This window comes from Scomber japonicus, chromosome 5 (genome assembly GCF_027409825.1).
Source record: "Scomber japonicus isolate fScoJap1 chromosome 5, fScoJap1.pri, whole genome shotgun sequence".
Classification (NCBI taxonomy): domain Eukaryota; kingdom Metazoa; phylum Chordata; class Actinopteri; order Scombriformes; family Scombridae; genus Scomber; species Scomber japonicus.
Window position 1 is genome coordinate 21860144 of NC_070582.1, and position 25762 is coordinate 21885905.

Below are 25762 nucleotides of genomic sequence, written 5' to 3' on the forward strand. Positions count from 1 at the left end.
TGCTCAAAAACTTGCTGATACTAACCTCTTTCAAGATGAAAAAAAAAGTGCAGATGAACAGATGATTCAGAGGAGGACAGAAACAAAAAACAAATAACGCTACCTGTACAATGAAAAGGGTTTAGAAAGATAAACGGCCTAAAAGTTCACATCTGAACAACAGCGCAGTCACACTTCTATTTCCAAACAATAGTTTCTACAATCTCATGAAAACTTGTTAAGCTCATTAAGTTTCTCCCCTGACCGACTACAAGTGCATGGTGTGCTTTGAAACCAAAATAAAGAAGGAAAACAAACAACTAACAACTACAAAAAGACTCTGTGGCAGTCATCCCAGAAATAGAGAGATTTGAGACAAATCCTGCTGTGCATTTCAGAAGCGGGATGCAGCTTCTCATCTGCTCCAGGGGGATTGGAATAAGGCAGACGACCATAGCGTTTGGAGAAACAGACAGAGGGAGGGGCTGATGGTTTAGGATTCACCCTCGCTGGAGCTTTAGTGTTCCATCGTTAAACTGGGGCGAACATGTTTTAATGCGATCACCAAAGACTGGAAGGGAAGAGCATGAATCACTGAGGGCAAGTAAACAAGTATTGTATAAACAACAAATATGTGCCAAAGTGGCTGTGGGGCTGTATGGGCTGGACCTTGAAATGCAGCTACAGCGGCTTGGCTTGTGTACAGGGGCAAGAAATTTAAAAAAAAACAAAAAAAAAAACAACAAAAAAATTCTTTTGAGACATTGCCGTATGACTGCACCAATGCTTTCAAACTTTATATAATTGGTTTCTAAATGTAAAGGTTCAGCCAAAAGCACTGGACCAAAAGCCATATAGACTCTGTGCTTTCTCAACAGTGTCATTCCCTGTCAGCTCATATATTAAGGGAGCTAATTCAAAGTCAAAGACAACAATGGTTGGAAGAGCGTTGTTTGGCTAAAAAAAAAAAGAAAAGAAAAAAGAAATCCCACTTCTAGTCTAATTTATTTGTCAGCTGTTATTATATAAATTGTCATTTGTCAATGTGTTTGCTCTGGCTGACAATAAAATTAATCATGTCTGTGACTGTTTGCCAAATCGCCGTGTCTGAAAGCTTATTGTTGAAGCAGTTAAGATCAGTTACTAGCCATAATGCTGCCAGATTGTTGCATTTGCTGCCAAATTACCTGTTCTCATTACGCTGTGTGTATCTTGGCTGGGGGTCAGCATCTCCGTCATTAACGTCATAGCTGGCCTCAGGGTCCTGAAGGAGATATGAGAAAGGTTAAGACACCAATTATATAATTTCATATTTTTGTTATATACTCATTTGTCCTCAGCCAGCTTATTCACTGAAAATAGAATCCTGTTTACAAATGAGGAGGGTCATTAATAATGTGACTTCACTCTCTGCTTTGCATTTTTTGACTTACATAATTGATGATGAGGTCAGGATGGTCTTTCTCAATGCCATCGTCTAGGATGGTCACCACTATGCCTCTTCCTGTGTAGCCCTGAGCCCAGGCTAATTTGGTGTTCAGGTCCTGATGGGTTGGTGTGGACTGGAGGAGACATAAGGCTTTTATTCAGCTGCCGATCTGCTGTGACTGACATTTCCCACAGAACAAGTCTATCAGTGTGAGAACAGCTGCCCAATAGAAATGTCCAATACAAAAAATAAACACCAAAGCATGGAACAACAGGAATGTCAAAGGTGGGTTATGAACACTTAAAAAAACATTTTCATGCATCACTCCAACATGTCAGCTTCCTCAGGCCGAACTGCCCAGTGTGAGCGTCTCACTGTAGTTACACTGTCGGAAAAAGACAGACAACCTGTTGCAGGTCAAAAATCGTAGCGGGAGGGAGACATATGGGATACGGAGTGGTAAAGAGCACAATTTTGATGAATAACGGGAAATGCATACTTGAGATAAGTATGAAGCTTAGTGCTAGAAGAGATGGTTATAGACACAAACACGTTAATGGAAGATTGGAAAGCACAGAAGCTGTCTTTTCTAGCTGCTGTTTCTAGCTGATTTTTTTTTACCACAGAGCATAAGCCATGCATGTGCGCTCCTGTGTGGTGCCAGAATGCCTAGGTAGATTTGGTGGCATGGACACCATTCAAGACACATTTTAAGTACATTTTGTTTGCTACAGCATCCATGTTTACAACCACATACCCAAAAGCAACATAGAAGGGCTCCAAATATAATAAATTGTTTATACTAGGAAAACAGAACATCTACAATGGTGGCCTTAAGCTCCACTGTCTTTGTTTGGGTTTCAAGTCAAAGCTGTGTTAAATACTTTGAATAGGAGAAAAGGGGTTTAAACCCTCAGATGATTAGAGGCCTAATGCTGAATGGCAGAGGTGGTTGCACAACTCCCATTCACTGGTGATTTATGTCGGGGATAGTCGATGCTTTCATTAATCCTTTGCAGTGACAGGTTTTGTGCATGCAAAAAAAGGAATGAAGGGGGAGATTTGGGCAAATTGAAGCATCTCTAAAAAAAAACTGTGAAGAGGGAAGAAGACATAGCGCCAGGACCATTTGCTAAGCAATGTTTCACAGGTGATACACCTTCGTCGTGGATCTCTCCTGACATTTAATTTAAATTCACCCCAGCATCCTGGGTGCATTGCATTATACATATAAGTCAGCAAACTTTGTGTTGGTGCTGAGGCTGATTTAACCTTACTAGTTTAGCCTAAAAGACAGCAATTCAATTCACGCTTATCTGACTGACCATAAGGAAAATTAATTATTAACTCCTGCCACTGTGATAATTAATACATCTTTAAATCAGGCATCCTCACAAGCTTCTGCAGAGATGAAAGTATTGGGTGCTGTAGTGCTCGGACAAGGCTGAATAAGGAGACCTTCAAGAATTAATCAGAAATAATTGCAGTGTACAAACTGAAAAAAGTTCAGGACAGGAATTTGTTATTGACAGATCTGAATACAGAGAAGCTCCTTATTCATAGCTTGGCACCCTGAATGTGGCTTTCATACAGTAATTTATGTGTTGCTGCAAACTGGAAAATCAATCCCAGTTTAAATGACAAAAATACAGAAATATGTATTAGAAATACAGATAGTGTATTTGACATTTTGAATGAATGGTCAATCAAAATGTCATTGTCTAGCATACAGCCCTTATACCACACTAATGAGACCTATTATATTAGGATAAGAGACCATTACGCACCAGGTACCACTGCTTGGGGAAATCTGGGTCTGTTGGGTCTTCATAGACATCCCTCTTCTTCCGTTTCTTCACCACTTGCTGTTCTGCCCATAAAACCTGGGTTTCACACACACACAAACACACACACACACACAAACAAACATACAAAGAGAGAAAATTCATAGTTTGCCCAATTATCCTCACGTGTAGGAGTTTCATTATAAATGTTCTAATTTCTTAAATTGTGGCAACCAGACTGCAGACATGGAAAAACATGGCCCCAGCTGTGTTCAAAAAGTAATAACTGGAAAAAGAGGCAGAGTTGAGAGGCAAATCTAATTTATTTCATTCCTGAGTTGCAGAGTGAAAGCAATGATTGTAGGGGCCTTTGAAGTCCTGGAGGCTGCTGGGATATGGGTGGCCTGGTAGGGATGGGTAAAAGTAAATGTAAATATCAAAATATAAAATATAAATATCCTGCTAGTTAAAATGACTCATTCAATTGCCTGTTCACCTTTTATGATTTTATATGCAGATACACTGACAGTATTTTCTCCTGTGAGCATGGCTGACAGTGATGATAGTGACACACATTTGTTATTATCACTTGGGAGGGGATAACTCTATAAATACTAGATGATAGAATACCTTCTGTTTCGACTGCTGTTTTGTTATTTAGGGGACTGGGCAGCAGTGCCTCCTCTAGATACAGAGACTGCCAATGAGTGCTGTCTCAAAACAGCAGCTTGCATTTTTTTGGACATCTCTGTCACACACAAGCCTCTCACAAGTCAAGTCACTATCCCTATAGACTCTGTCCAGACGGCCAAATAGAAACACTGGATGTGGTTGAAAATGCTTCTGCAACAAACACCTGTCTGCGACTCATTAACGGAGACAACATCTGGCGTGTTAACGAACAGGTTTGAAAACATCAAAACACCTAATGCTCAATTTGAACTGTTTGGCAATAGAGCAACACATTCAAAATTACCTCTGAAAGTTAACTTGGATTGAACTAACACCAAAGCAACATAGATGGACTGAAAGTGCAGCAGAGACTCATGTCCTACTAGCAGTTTAAGTAAATAATGTATACTATTACTGTCAGTATTAAATGTATTCCTTGCAGGTTTCTTACTGAAAGTGACCAAGCTTAAACTGGATCAATTTTTGAATCAGGCACACTCAAGTGAACTGTATCTAAATGTGTCAGTTTCTTGGCCATGCTTGGTAAATTCAGAAACTATGACTTTTCTATCATTTGAGTACTTCAGTCTTTTCAGAAAGTTTTTTCTCTTTGGCAATTTCCTTGCAGCTGTCAGAGCCGTTTTTACTAGTGAGGCTTCTCTACTTGCTTGTTTTTATGAATATGTGGTCTTGCGAAGTGCGTGGTCTGACTGAAAATGTATTCAGCACAGCTACAGAGGGTGGTGTAACTGCTAACCCCGTTGAAAACTTTGCCTTAGAGAATGAAGTCATTAACCTTATTCGAGTGACCCTACACTAATTAACATTTATCTCATCTCATTACATTTATAACTGACCTCATTGCACTGCTGCCCACTGCACACCATAATATTATCAAGGCAACAGCTGAGACATGAATCAGACGTTCTGCATACAGCCATCTAACTTAGGATGGAGTGTAAAACTAATTAGCTTTTGAGTGTTTCATTTCATTTTTGCATTAATTGACTTTGTAATGTTTTATAAAGTCAATTAATGCAAATTAAACATTAGTACATTCAGCTCACAATTTATTTTTGTAACATCATCTTAAGAAAACTGATATTAAATCATAATGAATGTAATGTAATGTAATCTTTTTAATTATGGCAATTTGTGGGAATAATATACTAACCCTAACAGTTCAGCTGGATCACCTGCTCTGAGAAAAACTAAGTATAATCCATATCTTTCCAGAGAATGAGTGATTGATGGAGGACTTATTACAACACAAAGAAGTAAGTGTCACCCTGAGGTCTGGACAAGCACAAAATAGTGGCCATACAGCACCACACAAAGAAACAATCATGAGACAAGGAGGAGGTCTCCACATGGGCTAAGTCAGTAATCCTGTTGAGCAATAAACTATTTGTTCCATCTCTTGCACTGAGTCCTGAGGGCTTTCACATCTGATGACTAAGGAGAGGCAGTGCCAGTCTTGTTGTGTAATGCAATGAAACTGGTAGAAACAAAAACAGCCTCTGCTTTGATCTAAACCTCTCTGTTTCCAAGAAAACATGTTAAAGGATAAGATATTCTTTATTTTGTCTTAACATCAATCAGTCCAATGGCAAGAGTAAAAACAGCAATTCATTAATCTTACTCACAAGCAGGGTCTGTGTAGACACAGCCTGATATAGCTTATAGCTTTCACTGTAGTTTATTTTAAGTCTATCCCACATACACAATTCTAGTATTGTAAATACATGCTGGTACACTAAACCAGCCACTGAAAACAGTCCTTAACAAATGCACTACTTCCTCCTGTTCTGTGGAGCCAATGGGTTTGAGCCTGATAGGCACATACAGGATTGACAAGTCAAAAAGTTTAGGCCTTTTTATGGGACCTATGGGACCTTTATGGGAATTAAAGTATATCAACCACTTGGTAGTTTAACATGAATGCTTCAGCACCTTCAGATACAGTGGACTCTTACAACCACAGACTAAAGGCACTTTTAATAATTGTCACTCAATAGCATTGATGTATTTTTGACAGAAAAGAGTGTTGCATGACACTTTCCTTTTATGCTGTGCACCTGGACGATGTCGCACAAACCGTCATATTTTGTTGCACAATGTGATTGGGTAGTGCTACTAATGTCGCCATGGAGATTGTAGTTTTCATTAAACTTCCTTATTGATATTTTGGTCTGCAACTCTAGATAACTTGAAACATCCTTGTTTAATTAGTCCTGGTAGGGATGATATAATGTAACCAAACAAGCTGGCTGGAAGATAGCTTCTGGTTACCATGGTGATGGCTGGAACCTTTTGCCAAAGCATAAATTGAAAACGCAGCGCGACTCTTTAATCTCTGTTGAGTGACATTTATCAAAAGTGTGGAGTGACCTATCATAAATGAACCTTAACTTTGTACAAAGACTGAAAGAGAAAGTAAGAAGGAAGAAAAGAAAGGTTTAAAGTCCCTCCAAAACACAGCATGCAGTGAGTTGTCTTACAGTGCGGCTTGTTCAAAACCAACAACAACCACCCCAAAACAAATCGATTTTCCCTCATAGAGAAGGTGTGGGGTGTGGAGAGGAGATGACAAACAACCCTTGCAAGCATAATGGTAAAAGCTTATGCAGCTGCCAATTTCATCTTGCCACTGTGTGATTATTCAAAAGGGATGGTGATAAGCGGCATGTTAGCACCACAGAGCTGAGAAAAAGAGACAATGGAGGCAATGTGAGAGACAGCAGCCGGATTACAAAAAAGGAAACACTGTAATAAGCTCAAAGCTTTGCACTGACTAATCCAAATCCAACCATTATGCTTTCATTGCCTTTTAAATCTGTTTTCTTTGACCCAGGTGAAGCAGAACGTTTTCTTTCTCATTTTTTTCAGGGATCATGATGGTCACACACACACACACACACACACACACACACACACACACACACACACACACACACACATACACACACACACACGAATATACAAATACACATATATGAATATACAAATACACATTGTCAACACAAACCCACTCACTTATGCTGTAGTGTTTTTTTTGGCAGTGGTCATACTTTGCCTGAGGTTTGATCTGTTGCTGGGTGTGTGGGTGGCTAGGTAACCTAGGGACAAACTGTTGTACCTTTGCCAGAATCCCAATGCCCTGAATAGTTGGAGGTTCAAGTGCGGTGTTAACTTTAACTACTGACATTCAGACTGAGATGAAGCGATACGGGCGAAAGAATGAGATGAAATCTGTTCTGTCAAAAATGTCTTCATATTAGATAAGGCTTTATCTCTCTGGTCCTGTTGTTGGGGCTCCAGTTTTATCATTTACTGTTGATGGCTATACAGAATAAAGGAAATAGATAACCTAGGAATATAGTAAACCCCAGGATCCATCTTCCAGATTAACTCTGGTCCTTGCCAGTTATAAATAAGAAGAACATCAATTTTCAATTGACTGTCTTCACATTCTTGGCTAGAGTTCCTCCTGCACTCTGTCTCTCACCATTGCATACAACTCTAAAACCCAGTACTGCCCATCATTAAATCTTCCTCAGTGACAAAATCCCAGCCTCTGTCACTGCCAGCACTGGATTTCATTTGTTGTTGATTTTAGAGATCTCAAAGTAAATCTAAAAGCCTTTTGAGTACTACAGTACACTGCCAGCTCCCAGGCAGACACCTCTGTACCCATATACTCTCAGAGCCTTGTTAACATCCATTCAGCCTGACCCCTGACACCACTGGCCTTGGTGAATGTCACTATATCTTACTAATGATGTCTTAGGGACTCTGTGCTTGTCAGACCACATCAACCCTCTTTTCAGCCATGTGGACTGCTCAGGAAAAGCTAGAAAGTAGTCCTTGAACTCTACTTGGCAGGCTCACCTTGCTACAGATGGTCTAAGTCTGTTCTCACTTCGTAATTGCCCCCTTTTTAGCACCAGTCAATTACTTCTCAAGGTGCTTTTAAATAGAAACAATAACCACTGCTGTCTCCGTTGTTTCCAATGCAAACATGGCCGCAGCTCATTGCTGAGTCAGGATGCAGAAGCATATAAAGATGCACTCATGGACACACATGTCTTTTTCCTGCTGCTTACTGGATTGGATTGACCTTCACCATATTCTCCAGCATTACAGTCAATACATGATGTTGTACTGTTATGCAAAATAAGAGTTACTCTCAAAAACGACAGCTGCATATTTGCAGTTTCACGTTTTCTGTCTATCTTTGAAACCATCATGTGGAGCAGGTAGAGGTGTCAGGAAACAGATAATAAATAGAAAGGGTGACAGCTGATTTCTCAGCAGCAACTGAAGATCTCTCAACATCATGTGAACACCTTCAGTTCCTTTGATATCCCACATCTATTTTTAAATAGTGTCGTGTACAGGAACAAAAACACTAAAAACTTCTTTAATACCCAGTATGCTAAACATTGCATCCAAATGATTATAGTTTAGTGTAAGTTGGATGTTTATGTCTAACATTTTCATTTTAACATATTGTGTCTGTTCTGAAGCCAGTGGGAGGTTTTGGATGCAGGCAGGAAGGAGGGGGAGTGGAGGACATGAAGATGTGGAGGCCAGCCATTTTCAACCAGTTAGCAATTTCAGTCAGTCATTTAATCTAATTTATTATTTGGGTCAGTGTATGTATTAAATATTATATCACTGAAAGTGATATAAATATTCTGATCTCCCCCAGCATATGCATCAGAGAGCAGTGCTGCCCTGTCCTCCACTGCACCCGGGTCCCTTTCCAGATCCTGCCAGCAGATCACCAAGCCCAAGGCAGTTGACCTGGAACCTGCACAGCCCTGACAGTAGAACACAGGCCGGATGCTGTGGTTCTCAGCTTGAAGTGCAGAAATCTAATTAATTCTTAATCCAATATAATTCATACTCATATTTAGCAAGATATTACATTAACTCATTTGCTTTGTTATTTGTTTGTTTATATTTGAAACCTGGTAAAAGATTTATATGAAATTGGGGAAAAATTAGATCATGAATCATTGAGTGATGGGGTATTTTTTATTTTTACTATTTACTCATTATCTTTTTAAAAAGCAAGAAAAAAATGTCTCATGATTGTCTATCTCTGTGTGCATTTTGATGTAGAGCCAAATGCAAATTAAAACATTTTCAAATAGTCGAAAAACAAAGAAACAGCACGTACACTGCAAAGCTCCAATGTCCACTTAGAAAATATTGCAACGAGGTGACTTTCTATCACTAATGCTCTTCAGACTCAAGCACTCAGCACCTGCCTACTTTGGCTGTGATGTATATGTGCATACTCCTGTTTTGAACATTTTCAAATACCTAGGTAAGCATTCTGTTTTAAAAGGGTGTGTTGTTGTTTTTTCATTGGACCATATATGTTTGAGATACATCCAGATATATGAATCTAAAAACTTACATTCAGTATGTTTGTATGTCTCACCTGATCAGTCTCAGAAATAGATGTAGTATATTTTATACCAGTGTTTTATAGGTTAGTGGTTACCAGCTGTTACTCTGTGTGTTAAACACTTATTGATCAGTTTGATGGTGATACTAACTTCCAAGTTAGTGTTTTGAATGTTTAATGGATGTTTAATGGTAGTGGGATTAAAACTTGGTTTACATTTGTATTATATAATATTCTTTTCTTTACTCAATGCAGTCGGAGAACATTTGAAGGAACAGTTTTTAATTATATAGGTTTATTAGTATTAGAGGCTGATGCCTGCAGGCTTAGCCACTGATGTGGTATCTGATAGTTTTGAAGCTGCTCTAACATAAAATATTTAATACATTTAAACACTTGGTTGTTATTGTGATAACTTTTATCAATTGTCACCTAAATGAGGCCACGTTATTCTATTAAAAACCTAGAAATGTATCACTCTCTTGTTCTGGCAATATTTATTATCAAGAAGCACAAAGTCGTTTCTCTAGTTTATTCAGTCGTCTGCAGATGGACTCCTTGCTGTCTCAACCGTGAGATGGCTCAGCGAGCCCAGAGTAGAGGAAATAGTCAGATTATATACAATACATTATCACAGAAAGGATGACTTTGTTCTACCATCAGAACAATGTAAGCACAATAATCACGTCATAATGTGTGTACAATCAGGACAATGGTTAGTCAGTAGATGATAACATACATGATGTTCAGTCAATGTTCAATGATGTTCACTCATCAGCATTTCATGTAACATAAGTGGTGTCATGGTCAGCAGATTATGACACACACATGCACCTAATCATATGACATAGTTGCTCATTTGTGTCAGAGAAGATGAATAATAAGAATTCCCATCTCTCAATCTGCCCCGTCTCTCTCTCTGTCCTGATGTAATGGTAGCGCACCGTAAAATGTAGTGAGGAGATTTTATTATGCAGTGTGAGATACGACTGAAACAAACTGATATTTATGCATTAGTTTTTGTTATGTCAGTACTCCTGCTGGTATTAGATGACCAATACTATTTTTGTTATAGTCTGATACATGATAGCAAAATATACAATGTTGTGATGCATTAGATACTGTTAGCCAATGCCCATAGACATACATATGTACATATCTATAAGCTAATGCTAATCACTCACCAAGACATAAGCCCAGTCCTCCACTGGTTCTCTTCACACCACAACTCAATTTCTCTCCTCTGACCAGTATTCCCTCTAACTAAGGTCTGTCACATGCATAAATAAACATTTACAAACTCTTCATTGTCAAGACTAGACTTGATCCTAGCCTTGAGATGTGAAAGTAAAACTCCAGAAGACAAAGAAGTGACTGTAGTGAAGCCTGCAGTATTTTCCTACTCATTGATTCATTGGAGTCTCCAACCTTCAAGTTCCTCCGTCTGTTCATCCAAATCAAAAAGACAAACATTTTCACCTCCACAAGTAGTATAATAACCATGTGAATAGATTTATTTTAATTGTTGCCACAGTGAAAACCCCTTTAATGTACAATTGAGTTGAAGTTCATTTTATTTGTGACACTAAGCACAAAACATTTAACCAGAAAATCAACAGCCGTGTGTCTTTTCAGAAACTATGTCTTCAGGGTGATCCACTGTTGTTGCTGATTTTATTGAGAACCATTTTCTACACTGATTTTTTACTAAACAATAAAACCATTCACAGTGAGGTCTTTGTAGAATCGCTTGTTTTGTTACTCTCAGTGACACTGTGCCCACTCAACTCAGGTGTGAGAAAAGGTTATGACATTCTTAGACTTCAGTTTTTTTCATATTAAGTTTTACATTTATCACAATTCCTGGCTCCCACGCATAAACTCAAGCAGCAGAATGATCATTTGAAAAGTGTATTTTCCTAGTTTCTCACAAGGTCTCTTCTGTGTATTGCTGATTAGATAATACAACCAAAATAAAGGAAGCGCCTGATAGTGGATAAAATTACATTTTTCCCAACATATTTTTCTTGCTGCCTTCATAAGACAGCAGTGTAATAATCTATAAGTTTCACATCTAATTACCAGTGTTATGCACAATGACACATCTTTTTTTAAAGAGCACATCTAGTGTTTACCCAAAAAAGATTTTTCCTCTAGTGTGAGGCAGCTCAGGTTAATGTGCCTTGATGTGTGGATGTTAAACTGTAATAAAGATTCAAGGAGTAAATTGTATAATCTAATGGCTTCCATCATCTTGTAAAAACGTTAAATAAGACTAACAGGAAAATGTCATCTTAGCCACTGATAGACCAAGTGCTTTTCTACACAAGTAAATTGTTAAAACTGTGGTACAATATGATCTCCCATTGACCAAAGTTGCATCCTCTTCATCCTTTATTCAGGCTTTCATTGATATTTCAAAGTCATTATCTATGTCACTGTCTATGAGCAAACACTGTCATACTACTATCCTGTGTAGGAACACTTTAAACGATGTATTGATGTAGGTCTGTGAATGTGAGACTGCTTATCTCTTAATCACTAGTAAGAAAAAGATTATTTCACTGTGATGAAATTTCCATGCTGACTTAACTACATCTGGTGCATACAGTAGGTGAGATTTTGCAGAGTTAAGAATGTACCAGAGATTATGCCAGGTATGAATTGGTGGCTGGACTTTTTGGATCTTAGACAAATGAATGCCAACTGGTGATCTCTAGTTAAACTGTAGGAGCTAATGATTTTACAAGACCAAACTGAGACACTCCCAACTGTCCTGTTGTTTTTTTTTTAAGCATATGGTAATGTAGTACCTCTGAACGAGTCAGCAGGACAGATGGAACGATCAGTGTGGACTGCAAAGACTACAGAGTTTGAGAAGTGATCATTGATGCTGGCATTCTTTTCTCTTGTGATATGTATGCACTTTTCTGTCTGTAATCCAATCCGTCTTTTGGCCTTTTGTTGCCAACATGGAGTGCTGCAATGAGCTGTGTGAGAGCTGACAACAGTCTTACCTGTGGTTCTTTTTGCAGTCTGATGTGTATCCCCCTGTGGCCAGACAAAGCCCTCTTCTCCACGGCGTGATGCCTGAAGTGATAATAATCTCCAAAAACCTGCACAACACAAATAGAAAGGCAATGGGTTCACCTGTAGTAGCAGGATGGCCAGATAACACCCTATGCTCACCAAGGCATTCATGTGCACATGAGCAAAATGTGTAGATAGTGTTCGTTTTGTAAAAAAGCTAGAAACAGATAAAGCCATTTGCACATCAGAGCTTGGAATTTTCTTCACATATTCAAAGCTTAATCAGTATCAATTAATGTATGGTCTAGTACAAATGTAGGCGACTCTTCACTTAATGAGAGATAAAACAATCATTAGCACCCATAACATTTCCTATGAGTCCTTGTCATGAAAGTGCTGTAAAAGCCTCATGAGAGTGGTAGCTGTTAAATAACAAACAAACTGATCTTTTATTAATGTTTAAATCATAATAACTAAGAAAAGATATGTGAAGGGAAGTGTTGAAATTTCAAAAGCGGTACAGTGTTAAATATCCACTGTTAGAAGAGAACCCGAGCAACATGTTTCAGCCTTCCATAAAGAATGATGAAAGAGGCTGTCTATTCCACCCAACAACAAAAGCTTGAGGAGCAGCAGCTAACCTGGAAGTGTGGTTGAGAGACTTTGGCTCTCTGCAGATTGAAGAAAATGTCAGACACACACACACACACACACACACACACACACACACACACACACACACAAGCAATGAGCGGAAGTCGCTTCAAAGCTATACTGAGGCGTTCCTTGTACCGCTCATTATTCCTTCACATGTCCTGCTCAAAAAAAAAAGAGCTTTTAAAGAGAAGCGATTGGGTGACAGCTGTCACAAAAAATGGCCTAAAACCTCAGGGAATGATTTCTTTTTGTAAGCCTTGCTTTTAACTGACACATGAAGCAGCCTACATCTTCTTTAGTCACGGTCAAGGACATGTGACCTGAGAGAAATAATAAAAACATCCCAACATAAGTTTGCAGTAATAGACAAAAACAACCAAACAGAATTTATGGGAAAAAGGGAGGACAAAGAGCTTCCCAAATATTACATTACATGGTTATTCACAAGAGAGCAGCCTCCATTTGAAGAGGAAGCGTTGCAATCTGTACAGTAGTGCCACTGGGGACTGGCTCACCTTCACAAGCCCAGTGGAGCGGAGGAAGAGAGGGGGATACAGGAGGAGGGGGGATGATGGAGAAAAAGGAAAAGGGGGGAGGGAGATGCAGGGTTTGACAGGCCGACCAGGCAGGATGGATGTGTGTGAGGCGGGAGAAGAGCAGACGCAGCAGGATGGAAGGCTCTCCTGGGGCTGCAGGCTGATTCTGCAGGCTGGCTGTCTGTGAGCCGACCAGACTGGAGGCTGGAGCTCAGAGGCCTCGTCTGGCAGCTTGGATACGAAGCTGCCAGCCTCGTGTGGCTTGAGTTGACTTCATTTGTCAAATATTTGTAATTAAGCCTTGATTTTAAATCACTTGCTGTGATAATATCCGCCTGAACCGAGTGTACATTACTGTTTCATTGCTCAGTGTTATCCAAAAATTTCCCCCCCGAGTTCAGTTTGCACACAATTATTGGTGGTAAAGATAAATGTTTTTGCAAGGAGACACATTTAGAAAAGGACAATCAAATTATGAAAAATATAATCACATTTCTACATAAAATATGACTTCTGGGTGACAGGCATGATAGCTTATGTCTTCAAGTCAAGCAATGTCTCATTATTATGTCTAATTATCACCAAACTATCTGATATGAAGCAAAACACAGTATTATGAGTAAGGTAACACTGGACAAAAAGATGACTTTATATCACAATCACAGCACAACTCTCCATGGAGACACTGTTGTGCTCGGTGCAAGTTGACGCTGACTCTGTGACACCGTCAATAAATTAGACAATCAGCGACTGACCTTAGAGGCCCTGAGTAAGGTAAAAGCCGTGGAGAAGGAAATAGCCTATGAATGATGCAAGATTGAGGTGTGATGAAGGATGTGACCCAAGAAATTAATGAGACCCACTTTCACATTGAATGCGACAGGGCAGAAAAGCTAATTTGTGCTGCACTGGGGTTGGCTTTTCTTTGGGACAAACCTATTTCCTAGAGTGCTGATGTCCTCATTTAGACCAAGAGTCCGCGGGTCTTGGGAAATTGAGATAGAGATGGAAATGTTGGTGTTTCTGCCTATGAGTGCGGATGAGTCATGCCTCTCCACAGTCGGAACCTGAATGAATCATATGGTGTGTGTGTGTGTATGTGTGCCAGCAATAATAATTGAGAGCACTGCGGGTCATTAGTCACCTTGCCACCATGCTCTGAGCCTGCATTAGAGGCATACTGCCCTTTACACTTCCCACTGGGCACTGCCAGAAGTTACTATCTTATGTGTTTTTTTTTCCTTTCGTTGTTTTCCTCTCATCTCCATCTGGTCCATGTCTTCATCTAGCCTAAAGGTACATTTTTTACAGACACGCATAATAACTAATTTTAAAAACCCCCTGCCAATTAAGACAAGAGCCTTTATGTGGATTAACTTACATGTATACACATATTTATGAGATTTATGTGGGTAAAGACGGTTTTAAATAATCAGTCAATTCTTTGACACTTAAATTAAGTCCAAATTATACTGAAGCTAAGATAAGAAGATTATCCCACTTGCATTAATATATAGCATAGTTTTTGCCGTGATCTCTAAAAGTACCTACACAGAATAAATCAAACCATGTCAACTCTTTGAAAGAACACAGAGGAGAGAAGAGTAGAAATTTGTGTTTTTAAGATGTGCCCTGAGGTTCCCCCCCCGGCCAAATCCAAACCAGCACAGTGTGGACTTGACAAACCACTGCATTCAACCATTCAACCATTGCTAATAGATTTCTAGGGATGTGCCCGTAAGTACGACGAGATTAAAAAGGAAGAAAAAAATTCAGCAAATTTGACATAAGTGTGAATATTTCAGTCAACCTAACATGTTTTAATAACATGTAAATCGAGGTCAAGCCAACAAGAGCAGATAAAGGATCTAATAGACTCTTGGTGGGATTTAAAGAGTGAGATGGTTTCACACAGAAAGGATATTGTTGAATAAAAGTTTCACATTTGAATAGCTTTGGATTTCAGATATTCAGGTTTCAAAGAAATACTCTTTTATAGTTTATACCACTCCACTCCAGTTTTTTTCAGATATTCAAAGCAGAACATAGTGAAGAGCCACAGTAAAAATGTTCTCCAGTGAAAGTATGTATTTTCAGACACAGAAACTTTAAAACGATAATTAACTTTTTTTGTTACTTTTTTAATTTTTCCCCCTCCTTTCTTTGAAACACACTTTCTTATCCTACATTCAATCCTAAAATTCAGCTTTCAAGAATTGAGAACATGCGTCATTTTTGAAAAATATTTCCTATAGCTACATTGAAAAAAACCCCACATATTTGCAGCAGAGAAGGTGAAATTTTTGGTGAAAGGTTTTGGTGAAAGATTTTTGTCTGATGTAAAGAGATGTTGATAAGACAACAAGACAACAAAACATGCATATCTTTTTTTTCTTTTACTTATTTATTCATTATTAACTTCATAACATTTGATATTGCTTTGACATTATAGGATACGCTGTATGTATCTAGTAGAAACTTTAAAATGAATGTCAGTTTTAAAATACATTTCTGTATCAGTGGTGCCACAACACAACATTATGAGGAAACTGTTGCTGAGGCAACCAACTCAACATTTGTATGCGGCTTATATTCAATTATCTTTTTGGCCATGATGATTACATTATTTTTTAACCTTGAAAGCTCAGAGTTTTGGTTTATCTCAATAAATTCTGTAAGAGACAAATAGGCCTGTCTGGGCTAGTCTTCAGTGAAACATGTCACTGTGATTTGATTTGAATTTTGGGTTAATTCACTCAGACGACGTTCACTGAGATGCAGACTTGTGATAAGGGTGACAAACAGACTGCACAAAAGCCTTAATGCAACTGTAGTTTCCTCAGTGGGAGAGCCCTCTGGTGCCATGGACTTGGCAGTGGTACATCTGTGAGTCAGCGAGGCCAGGCTGAACCCCCCTGGATCTGTGTGATCATGGTAATTAGCATTTAGCATGTAAAAACACTGCTCTATGCCTGCTCTTGATTTGAGTCCCCTGCGCAGACGCAATATAAATTCTGTGAATTTAAGAAGAAAAAAAGAGGCATTATTCATGAACTGAGATTTGTCCAAATTGGGTTCATCTGATGTGAATGTCAAGTATTTCAAGCTTGCAATTTGAGCAACTTTGAACTTAAAGGGTATGCACTTGTGTGAGACAGACAGATGTGGGAGTGTACATGTTGGTTGAGTTTGAGCGCAACTGACACTGAGATCGCATATCAAACGCTTTCTATCAGTCCGAGAGCTATGCAAGACATCAAAGAGGCATCAACCAGTTTCACTGTTTTTTTTAACCATTTCTTCAGTTCATCCACCACATCAGGGTTTTACTTTTTATTTTTATTTCTCTAATAATCCTTTACCTACCCTATTTTAACCTACCTCGAACTACTGAAAATGATGATATTACCACAGCATGCCCCATATCAGAGGTTATACTGACAGTATTCTGCTACACTCTGCTGAGGGTTTAAAGATATCTACTGATGTTATCAGTCAGAGAGGTTGTTCGACTTCAAGGTGACTGAAAGTAATGTCATGGTGTCTCTCTTACATCTCATATTCTTCTGTGTCCTGTCCTCTTCCTGTCTATGGTGACTGCCTTGGTCTCTAGCCACCTCCAGCCACAGTTGTTAAGTCAATATTGGCCAGAAGGGATTGGCTTCAGATCAGTGGTGCCGAAAAGAGAATTGTAGCGAGCTTCCACGAGGCTGTAACCTAATGTTATTTCACATTGCCGTGCATGCGCACACAAGTAGTGTTTAGGCGGCTCTCCAAACTGATTGGGAAACTTTTCTTTTCACTCTTATTAAACTAAGGATAAAATCATGCATTGCATTTGTTGAGAAATGTAACTTAAATTAGTTTTGTACTAACATGCTGTGGTTGTCTCAAGTGATACACGACAGAAAAAGTACACAATGCAATATAATTTTTCTTATCACTGAACTGAAATTCTGCCGGGAGACTCAAAAGAATTCCAATATTCAGAGAAATGGTAGCGTATACTGTACTCTGCAGAGAGGGAGAGTATGTGTGAGGATTCCTGTCGACCAATGTACTGATACAGTTTGTGTGTGTGTGTGTGTGTGTGTGTGTGTGTGTGTGTGTGTGTAGGTAGGTCTGTATGAATTCAGGATTGGGCCTGAATACAAATATTCAGTATTCAAAGGTCCACTATGCTGATTTTGACTGTTACTGAGTTCCACATTAAATGTACTCCCTGAAGCTTTGGAAAAGTGCACAGAGGCATATCCACCTTATTGGAATTGACGTCAATCAGACTCATCTCACACCTAAATCACTGTTGGTTAGAAGCTCAGCAAGAACAGTATTTCACTTTAAGCACTGAGCACCTCAATTCACAGCTTGTGATATGCAGTATTATTCTACTAACCTTGATGGAAGATGCTATAGAAGGTAAAAAAAAAAAAAAAGAAAAGAGAAAAAAAGTGCGAGACACACACAAATGTGCATAATGCTGCTCTGCTCCTCCGTACAGAAGGAAAGCACTCAGAGGCAGCGTCTGTCGCACATGTGAGATAGAATTGTCAGCGGTACAGCAGAGCTCATTAATTGCCACACAGCCCACCAACCCTTTCTCCCCTCTCTCTCTTCCTTTATTTATGTTACTTATTCACACAAAACACACATCAATGCAAAACCCCCTACAGAAATGGGGGCTATCTCTGTTGTTTTTGGTTTATATACACAGAAGATGTGTTGTGTGTTGGTATGATGTGCTATTCACTGTTTGGCTAATAAAACAGTTATGTTGTTGGCGTCTACTGAGGCGCTGGGCGGCCGTCTTTTGGACTCATTACAGCTGAAACTCTGGGGTTCCACTCATGGCACAGGCACACTACATGACTTTCAAAACTGTCAGATTGCTGTACTGCTCACACTACACAACTTTCTGTCTTGTTATCAGGAATCTTGAGGTTGTTGTGGTTCACACACTGCATGTCTGATCGGTGAGAGGGGGGGGGGGGGTCACACATTATAAGCTCTTTCACCAGAAGGAATCCCCGATGAGTTGAAATACCATGCATGTAAATAACGGTAAATATATCGCAATGAAAATGTAGCTGCCTGCTTGTATAGTGGTTCACTAAGGACGATAAGGTTATAAATACTTGAGTTCAGGGAGATGCTGTGGATAATAGGAGGAGTTTGCACTACAGGATTTGGACTCTCCCGACAGGTCCAGATATTTAGCCTGCTTTATATCTTTTGTGTGTCTGCGAGGCGTCGGTGAAGTGCTCGGATCGCGTCTTTGAACAGATCACACATAGCGATCGAGCGCAGATTTTGCAAGTGATGAGTGTACACCGATTTTCCCAAATGTGGCAGAGCAAGGTCGAGGATAAACTTATTGATTCTAGGCTTGTGTAGGCAAAAACAAAGCTGGCAGGTCAAAAGCAAAAGTGAACAATGTTGGAGCAGATCAAATAGAAAAGAGGATCCAACAAAACTGAACCTGCAAACCAGGACTAAAAAAAAAAAACTAAATAGGAGATGAGTTGCAGGTTGGGAGATGGGCAGACAAGCACAAGCTGATAGGCTGGGGAAAACAATGGGAGACGGTTAACAGAGCTAACAGAGCAGGTGTGGAGGGGGGGGATAAACATGGCAAACAGAAAACCAAAAACCAAAAACCCAGAAACCCAGTGAATACAATCTAAATTATGAAGGCAGCTGAAAATTATATCATGACAGAAGTCTTCAAAGGTACAGATCAAAAAAGCTTCCTCCTACTAAAGGGTGAAATGTCTGAGGGGCCTCAGGAGGATGGCAGCTAGGGACACAGACTCAGACTGTGAACAGAACCATAACAAATCTGGAGCTTTTGTCGGCGGTCTCCAAAAACTGTCACTGAGTGGAAAATCAGGACTCAAATTGTGTGTTGTGAACTCAACATTAGTGGGGAGGAAGCTCATTATTTTACTCTGAAATAAGAGTCTAATTGGGTGTTTTCAAATGAAGGATAATTATTTGTTTGCATCTTTGCTCTAATTCTGCACATTGCCCGCCTTACTGCATTCATCAGCTCAGGGGACGTGTTGTCTTGGGGAAAGCAAAGCCACAGAAAACTGTTTTGGCTAATTACGCGGCTGAATAGCAAAGATTTAACAAAACGCTTATGAAGACCATCCTTCCAGTGGTGGTGGTGGTGGTGGTGGTGAGGCAACATGAAAGGCGTGTAAACTGATTTAGGCCATTGAATACATTTTCTTTGATAAAAAAGTATAGGAGGGTTACACAAGCGGTTGTGTCAAAAGAAAATCTAAATCATGACTGGTACGTCTGGCCCAGAGCTTTTTCTGATTCAAGGAGAATAGGACAGCGGAATATGAAAGAAATGAGGGAAAATGAAAGTGAGGCAGGAGAAAGAAATATATCCCAGGAGGCCAAATGAGTGAAGAAGGTGGAACAGTAAGTGGTTACAAAAGACATGCGTCACGGAAGTCACTGAGTACAGATAGGCTGTTGGCGAAAATTACCATTAAACAAAATTTATACAGTTCTATCACTGTCACTGACTACTGCCTTGTAGTCCTAATCAATGATGTCACCCTTTGTGATTCTAGGCCTGAATAAAACATGGTGAATCTACATCATATCTCTTATGCCTTGATGCAATTGGTTTAAAGTTAGATTAGACCATAAAATTGAGTGGCCTGGGTACATGAATCTTATGCATTTGCTGTGGATGTGAAAAATGTAGAAAAACTAGGATTCCTAATGTAGCTTATCTGTGAGGTGTGATTTTTCAGAGAGCAGATAAGGGACAGAGCAGGGAGAGGGGTGCTTATCAGAAGCCTGCAAACACACACACACACACACACACACACACACACACAGACACCCACACACGCGCACACACACACACACACACACAGAGTAAAACTACATCATAACTCAGCCAAACCTCACTTGGAGTGGCACTGATACATCCAGCCAGCAACTTGAACCCACAAACATGCTGGTGTTCAAAGTTATTCACACGCGCATGCACACGCGCATGCACACACACACACACACACACACACACACACACACACACACACACACACACACACACACACACACACACGCGCATACACACTCCAAAGATTCTGAGTTGTGGCCTTGAGAAAGGGATACTGAGACAGATAAAAAGACCCTGCGTGTGAGAGTGTATGTGTGTGTGTGTGTGTGTGTGTGAGACACAAACATTAAAAAGTTAAGATCAATCCTTGCCTTTTTAATTTAAGATTTATCCCACTAGGCTGATTCTTGAGGCCCTGTTTACTAAACAGTAAACACTAAACCATAACTACGCTTCACCGGAGCGTTGAATATTCATGTAGTCATAGAAAGGTTGGGTCCATTGCTTCAGCACACCACAGCACTTGGCCTGATTTCTCCTTGTAATGGTATTTGGCAATATCAGTAATAACACTGTTAACCTGCTCTGATACAACAAAGGTGTGCCACCTGTCTGTCAAGCCTGGGGCTGAAGGAGACTGGGCTAGCTAGCCTCTCCATGTAATGTTAAGGTTAGGGTTAATCGAGTGAGGGAGCATTCAAATGAATTGGTTAACAGAATCTTTACAGATAAAAGTGACCATGAGAGGCCTCTTCCTCTCGCCATGAGGAAAAGCACAAGAATTGATTTGATGATGTATGAAAACAACTTCAGCAGAAAGCAAAAGATAGAGATCAAACTGGGTTAATTTTTCAAGCCGTTGGGAGGGAGCAGAGTAAACAGACATTTTTGAGCAGATGAAGAAAATCGGTGCTCCTTGGATCTAAAGAAGTGATGGAAACAAATGCGGCATCCATGGCAAGTGAATCTGACAATCAGCTAAAGCAATGAAGCATAACATTATGTAGATGAAGAGAAAGACAAAAAGAATTGCAGGAGAGTGAATTAAAAAAAAGCCCTTGAAACTGAAAGTCATCTGAAATATTGAGTGTGTTGCGGTGTTTAGTATTCCAAGGTGTTGGTGCTGTACAAGTACAACCTGAATGCTGTTGGCCTTTAGTTTGTGTCTCCAGGCAGCATGTCGCCTTGATTGCAATGTCATAAAAATTTAAAAGCTATTTTGATCTTAAACGAATAGCACACACAAGTGGCACTCCGTCATGCAAAAAAAAAAAAAAAAAAAAAAAACCCTTTCTCTTTCTCTTCATCCTCGTCTATGTTAATAGTGCACTCGTGTTCATACAAGACTTTCTTTCAACCTGTTTGTCTGGAGAGTCATGAACGATGCCGCTTTGCCAAGGAGTTAAAAGCTTGTTACTTGTTAGTACAGTAACTACAGTCCATGAAAATCAATGTAAAGAGCACTCAAAGGGTTGTCCTATTGATTTTTCATATACTAGATCAGTCAATCTATCAATGGGTATAAGAAAGGAAGGTGGGAGTGCTGTGAGAGGCGCCGTGGGTGTACAGCATCCGTGAAGGACTACTGAAAAGGAAATGTGCAATATGTCCTCTGCCTTGCGTATGACCTTCACTTCAAGGGCTCAGCTCAAGAAAATTGAAGTCGTCAGCACTTTCAGACATAAAACAAGAAGATGCTGCCCCAAGGTATGAAAAAACAAAACCCCTGTGGGAAAAATTACCTCACACTCTGACTTAAACATCACAGGGAGATGAAGAAACACCTGCGCACACATGCACTCTCCAACACATCCTGGCACACTCCCACCTTTATATCTCTGTCTTCCATTCTCCGTGTGTGATAAGGTCAATGAAAAAAGACAACTCCAGCCTCCAGCTGTCCCCTCCAGCTCCGTACTCAGACGGTGGCCTGTTTAAGAGGGGCTGGGATTGTGCGAAGAGGCTGCTGGATTATTCATTTGCAGGGTGTAACTCAGCCCACTGCTCTTTTCCACATCACCTATGCTGAATCCCCTTGTGCCAGAACAGCCTCTGTCAGGCTTCGTCACCCTAGTTTTCGCGAGATGAAGTAAATAGGTTCCACTTCTATTTCCATTCAACAGTCGTCACTTTAATTCCTTCACTCTGTGTCTTTCACTCATCCCCCAAAAAACCCCCCTCCAACCACCATGACTCTTCCTCTGGTTCCATCTATTAATACAGACACGTTCAGTGCTTACATTTTTTCCCCTTTCCTCATGTTGACACCCTTATTAAAATCCTCCATGTCTTCCTATCTGCTCAATATACACCAGATTCAGGAAGCATGTGAACACATTACAAATGATCCCATTTATCTACAGTATACTGTGCTGTATGTTTCAGAACAGTGTACACTCTCTATTTGTGGCATTTTCCTGAGCTGCAGTGATATTTTTAAGCTTGCCTGCACTAGTTCGGTTCTTTGGTGACTCGCAATTTGCTGCAGTGGGTGGAGATGTGCAGTAGGTGGAGTGTCACAAGCTGTAATTTTGGTGTCGAGATTGCGCCATCCACTGCTTGTCGGCTCACGTGGGGTCAACAGTACTCTATTTTTGGTCTTTTTGTCATCTTAATAGGTAGAAACACACCCACGGGAATTGCTTTAAAATCACAAAAAACCCTTCCATTGGTGGCCACTTTTTTTATTTCACCACATGTGATGTGATAGCAATGGAAATATGTTCAATATGACTGCAAATGCCTTGTAGATGCCTCTTTGTTGTAACTTCATGTGTTTAACGAGCTGCTACCTGTAATTGGAGTGATGCACATTGTCAAAAGTGCAAATATGCAAGCCAGGTCCACCGTCTCCCACCAATCACACTGCTTGTTTTGCTTTTTATATTGGCGTTACACACAGCCTGTCAGTTTATGGAGTGTTAATCAACATACTCTGGAAGTGGTAGAACAGAATAATAACTGCTCATATAGTAACTGTGCAGATTAAATTAAATGTCAGACTTTCAATTTGAGTAGAACATTTATCTTAAAAAGAGACATCATCTCCTGAACCCACTGCAGCATGTTTGGCAAGCAGTGCATTAACACCCATGACTTCCCACCTCCCATATGACAATATTAGTTTCCTCTGAGGTCTGCCGGTGCCTCATGGTGGAAGAGCACTGCTTTTTACTTGTAATAAGAAAAAGCCCATATCGACCGCTGGCATACACACTGAAAATATATACTAATGGATTCCTAATATCACTCTGTTGCCATGCAAGTCCCAGGTGTGCCACACTTGGCTTTGCTCTGCGACCTGCGAACTTGATTCACAAAATAAGCGCCTGTTAGCTCAAATCTCTGGGTGCTACGTGTGCAGAATACAGTATGAAGGTGAGCACGTGTTTTCTGGAGGTGAGTAGACCAGACGTGATTTACAGTTGGGTTTATCACTAGGAGATCACTGATTTTTGTTAATACTAAAAAAAATTTGAATACCTTATTTGATTAGTTGAAATACATATTAAAACATCAGTGTGTAATACTACAGTACATTAATGCAAATGGGGAAAAAAAAAATCACAGCACATGACTGAAAATGTCTGATCAAAGAAAGCTACACAAGACAATATGACATTCAGTACCAAATTTCAGAATTTTACAGTCTTGATATTAAGTGCTATGAACATCATTTAGTTGGCATTAATAAAGCACACAGATCTGATATCCAGCTCTAGTGAAGGGGGCTAATAATGTGAAATGAAAGTTGTCTCCTTTCAGCATGTGCATGTGCTATTATAGACTTAGACGCGTACACACGAGCACACTAGAGGTATATAATGATCAAAAACATGGCATTTTAATTTTATAGTTTATTTAATTTAGTTTAATTTAGTTTGGGGGGGGGGGGCACATGAAATATTCATAAAGCACCATAGAAAGTGCCTGGAAATGTGTCTCCAATTCCATTTTCATTTCAGTCTAATGTTTACTATTAATATTTAATTTATATGTGTAAATTTTGGACAGAAGTAAATTTAAGTGATTTCTCTGTCATATTAAGCAGTTCAAAGTGTTTCAAGTAAAGTATGGTTTAAATCAAAGAATTATATCAAACAATAATTATTATATTAAATCAAACAGTATGGCAAAACTTACAGCTCTTATGCCCACCATGAAGATACAATTCAAAGAATCAGTGGCTCCCTCTGTTCGGTCTGTGAGAGGAGCCCACGACAGAACGCGTAGAACCTGTGGAGCCCGTGGAGCCAGAGCTGACTACAGAGTAGAGGGGCGTGTGCGTCTTTGAACCAGGGCTCTTTCAAATTCGAGGAACATCACACCCCTCCCTTGAACTTAAAAAGCACATGCGGTTGAGGACATTACTTCGGAGTTACAGAACTGGGGTCTCTGTGTGATAAGAAAAGGAACTTGAGCTTTGCATTGCTTCATGACTGCCTGAAAAATACCTTGGTAAGGAAACTGGCTCTGTGCCCAAATCTGATGAAATGGTGAGCAGTTTTAAATCCTGGACTACATGAGTCATTGCACCAATGCATCAAAAACAAAAAGTAAAGACAAATGCTGAACCACATCCTTGTAAGAACATGCACACATACTGCACTATGATTTATTATTGATATCAAAATAAAGGTTGAATTATGATCAGTTACTTAACACTCCACACACTTGCCTGAAAGAGCATCATGGGTTGAGTACATCATTTTTAAAGAAGCGGGTTACGACCACTTTGGTGTTTAAACAGACATGAATAGCACATTTATATCTATCTATAGAAGAGTGAGTGATATATAGTGAGTGACACCCTTGCTTTGTTGGGTGCTTTGTTGGGTGCCTCCATTATGAATAATTGATCTGATCCGTTTCTATTTACCGTCAGCGTCATATAAACACGAGGTGTGACAGAACTGTTGAGAGACAACGGTCAACCCAACACACACTGTTAAACGACTGAGCATAAATTAAGCTTTAAAAGGGAGTTTGCTCACATGGCATTCAACCTTGCCAGATATGCCTTGTTATGGTGCTATTTAAGGCATTACATCCCTTCACTGCAAAAGGGCATGACATTTAAAACCATTTCATCTCCACACAACACAGAGTGATCAGTGGAAGCAAGGATTTACAGGCTAAATGGTGATAATCATTTACAACAAAACCCAAAACGAGGCCTAAAAGGGAAAATAACACTGTAATATGATTTAAAAAAATATTCAATCCAATTCAGCCATAGAACATTTTTCTTCAAGATTGAATAGTTTAAAGATATCATATTGTAGCGAGGTTTATAAATGTAAAGCAGCAGAAAGAGAAGGACTCCACTCATATTTGCTGTGTGGAGTGTATGCATTTTTTTTTGTGTGGCAGCGCTGAAAA

The 25762-nt window shown here is 39.7% G+C and overlaps 1 protein-coding gene across 2 annotated transcripts in view; it reads right to left on the reverse strand.

Annotated features, from left to right (window-relative positions):
- Positions 1-25762, reverse strand: part of furinb (furin (paired basic amino acid cleaving enzyme) b) — an 86305-nt gene that overhangs the window by 32820 nt on the left and 27723 nt on the right. For both annotated transcript variants that reach the window (XM_053318680.1, XM_053318681.1), the window contains exons 3-6: positions 12304-12402; positions 3196-3291; positions 1413-1541; positions 1167-1243 (exon numbers count right to left, since the gene is read on the reverse strand). In XM_053318680.1, the coding sequence (XP_053174655.1) occupies positions 1167-1243; positions 1413-1541; positions 3196-3291; positions 12304-12402 (401 nt within the window). The remainder of the gene's footprint in view (positions 1-1166; positions 1244-1412; positions 1542-3195; positions 3292-12303; positions 12403-25762) is intronic.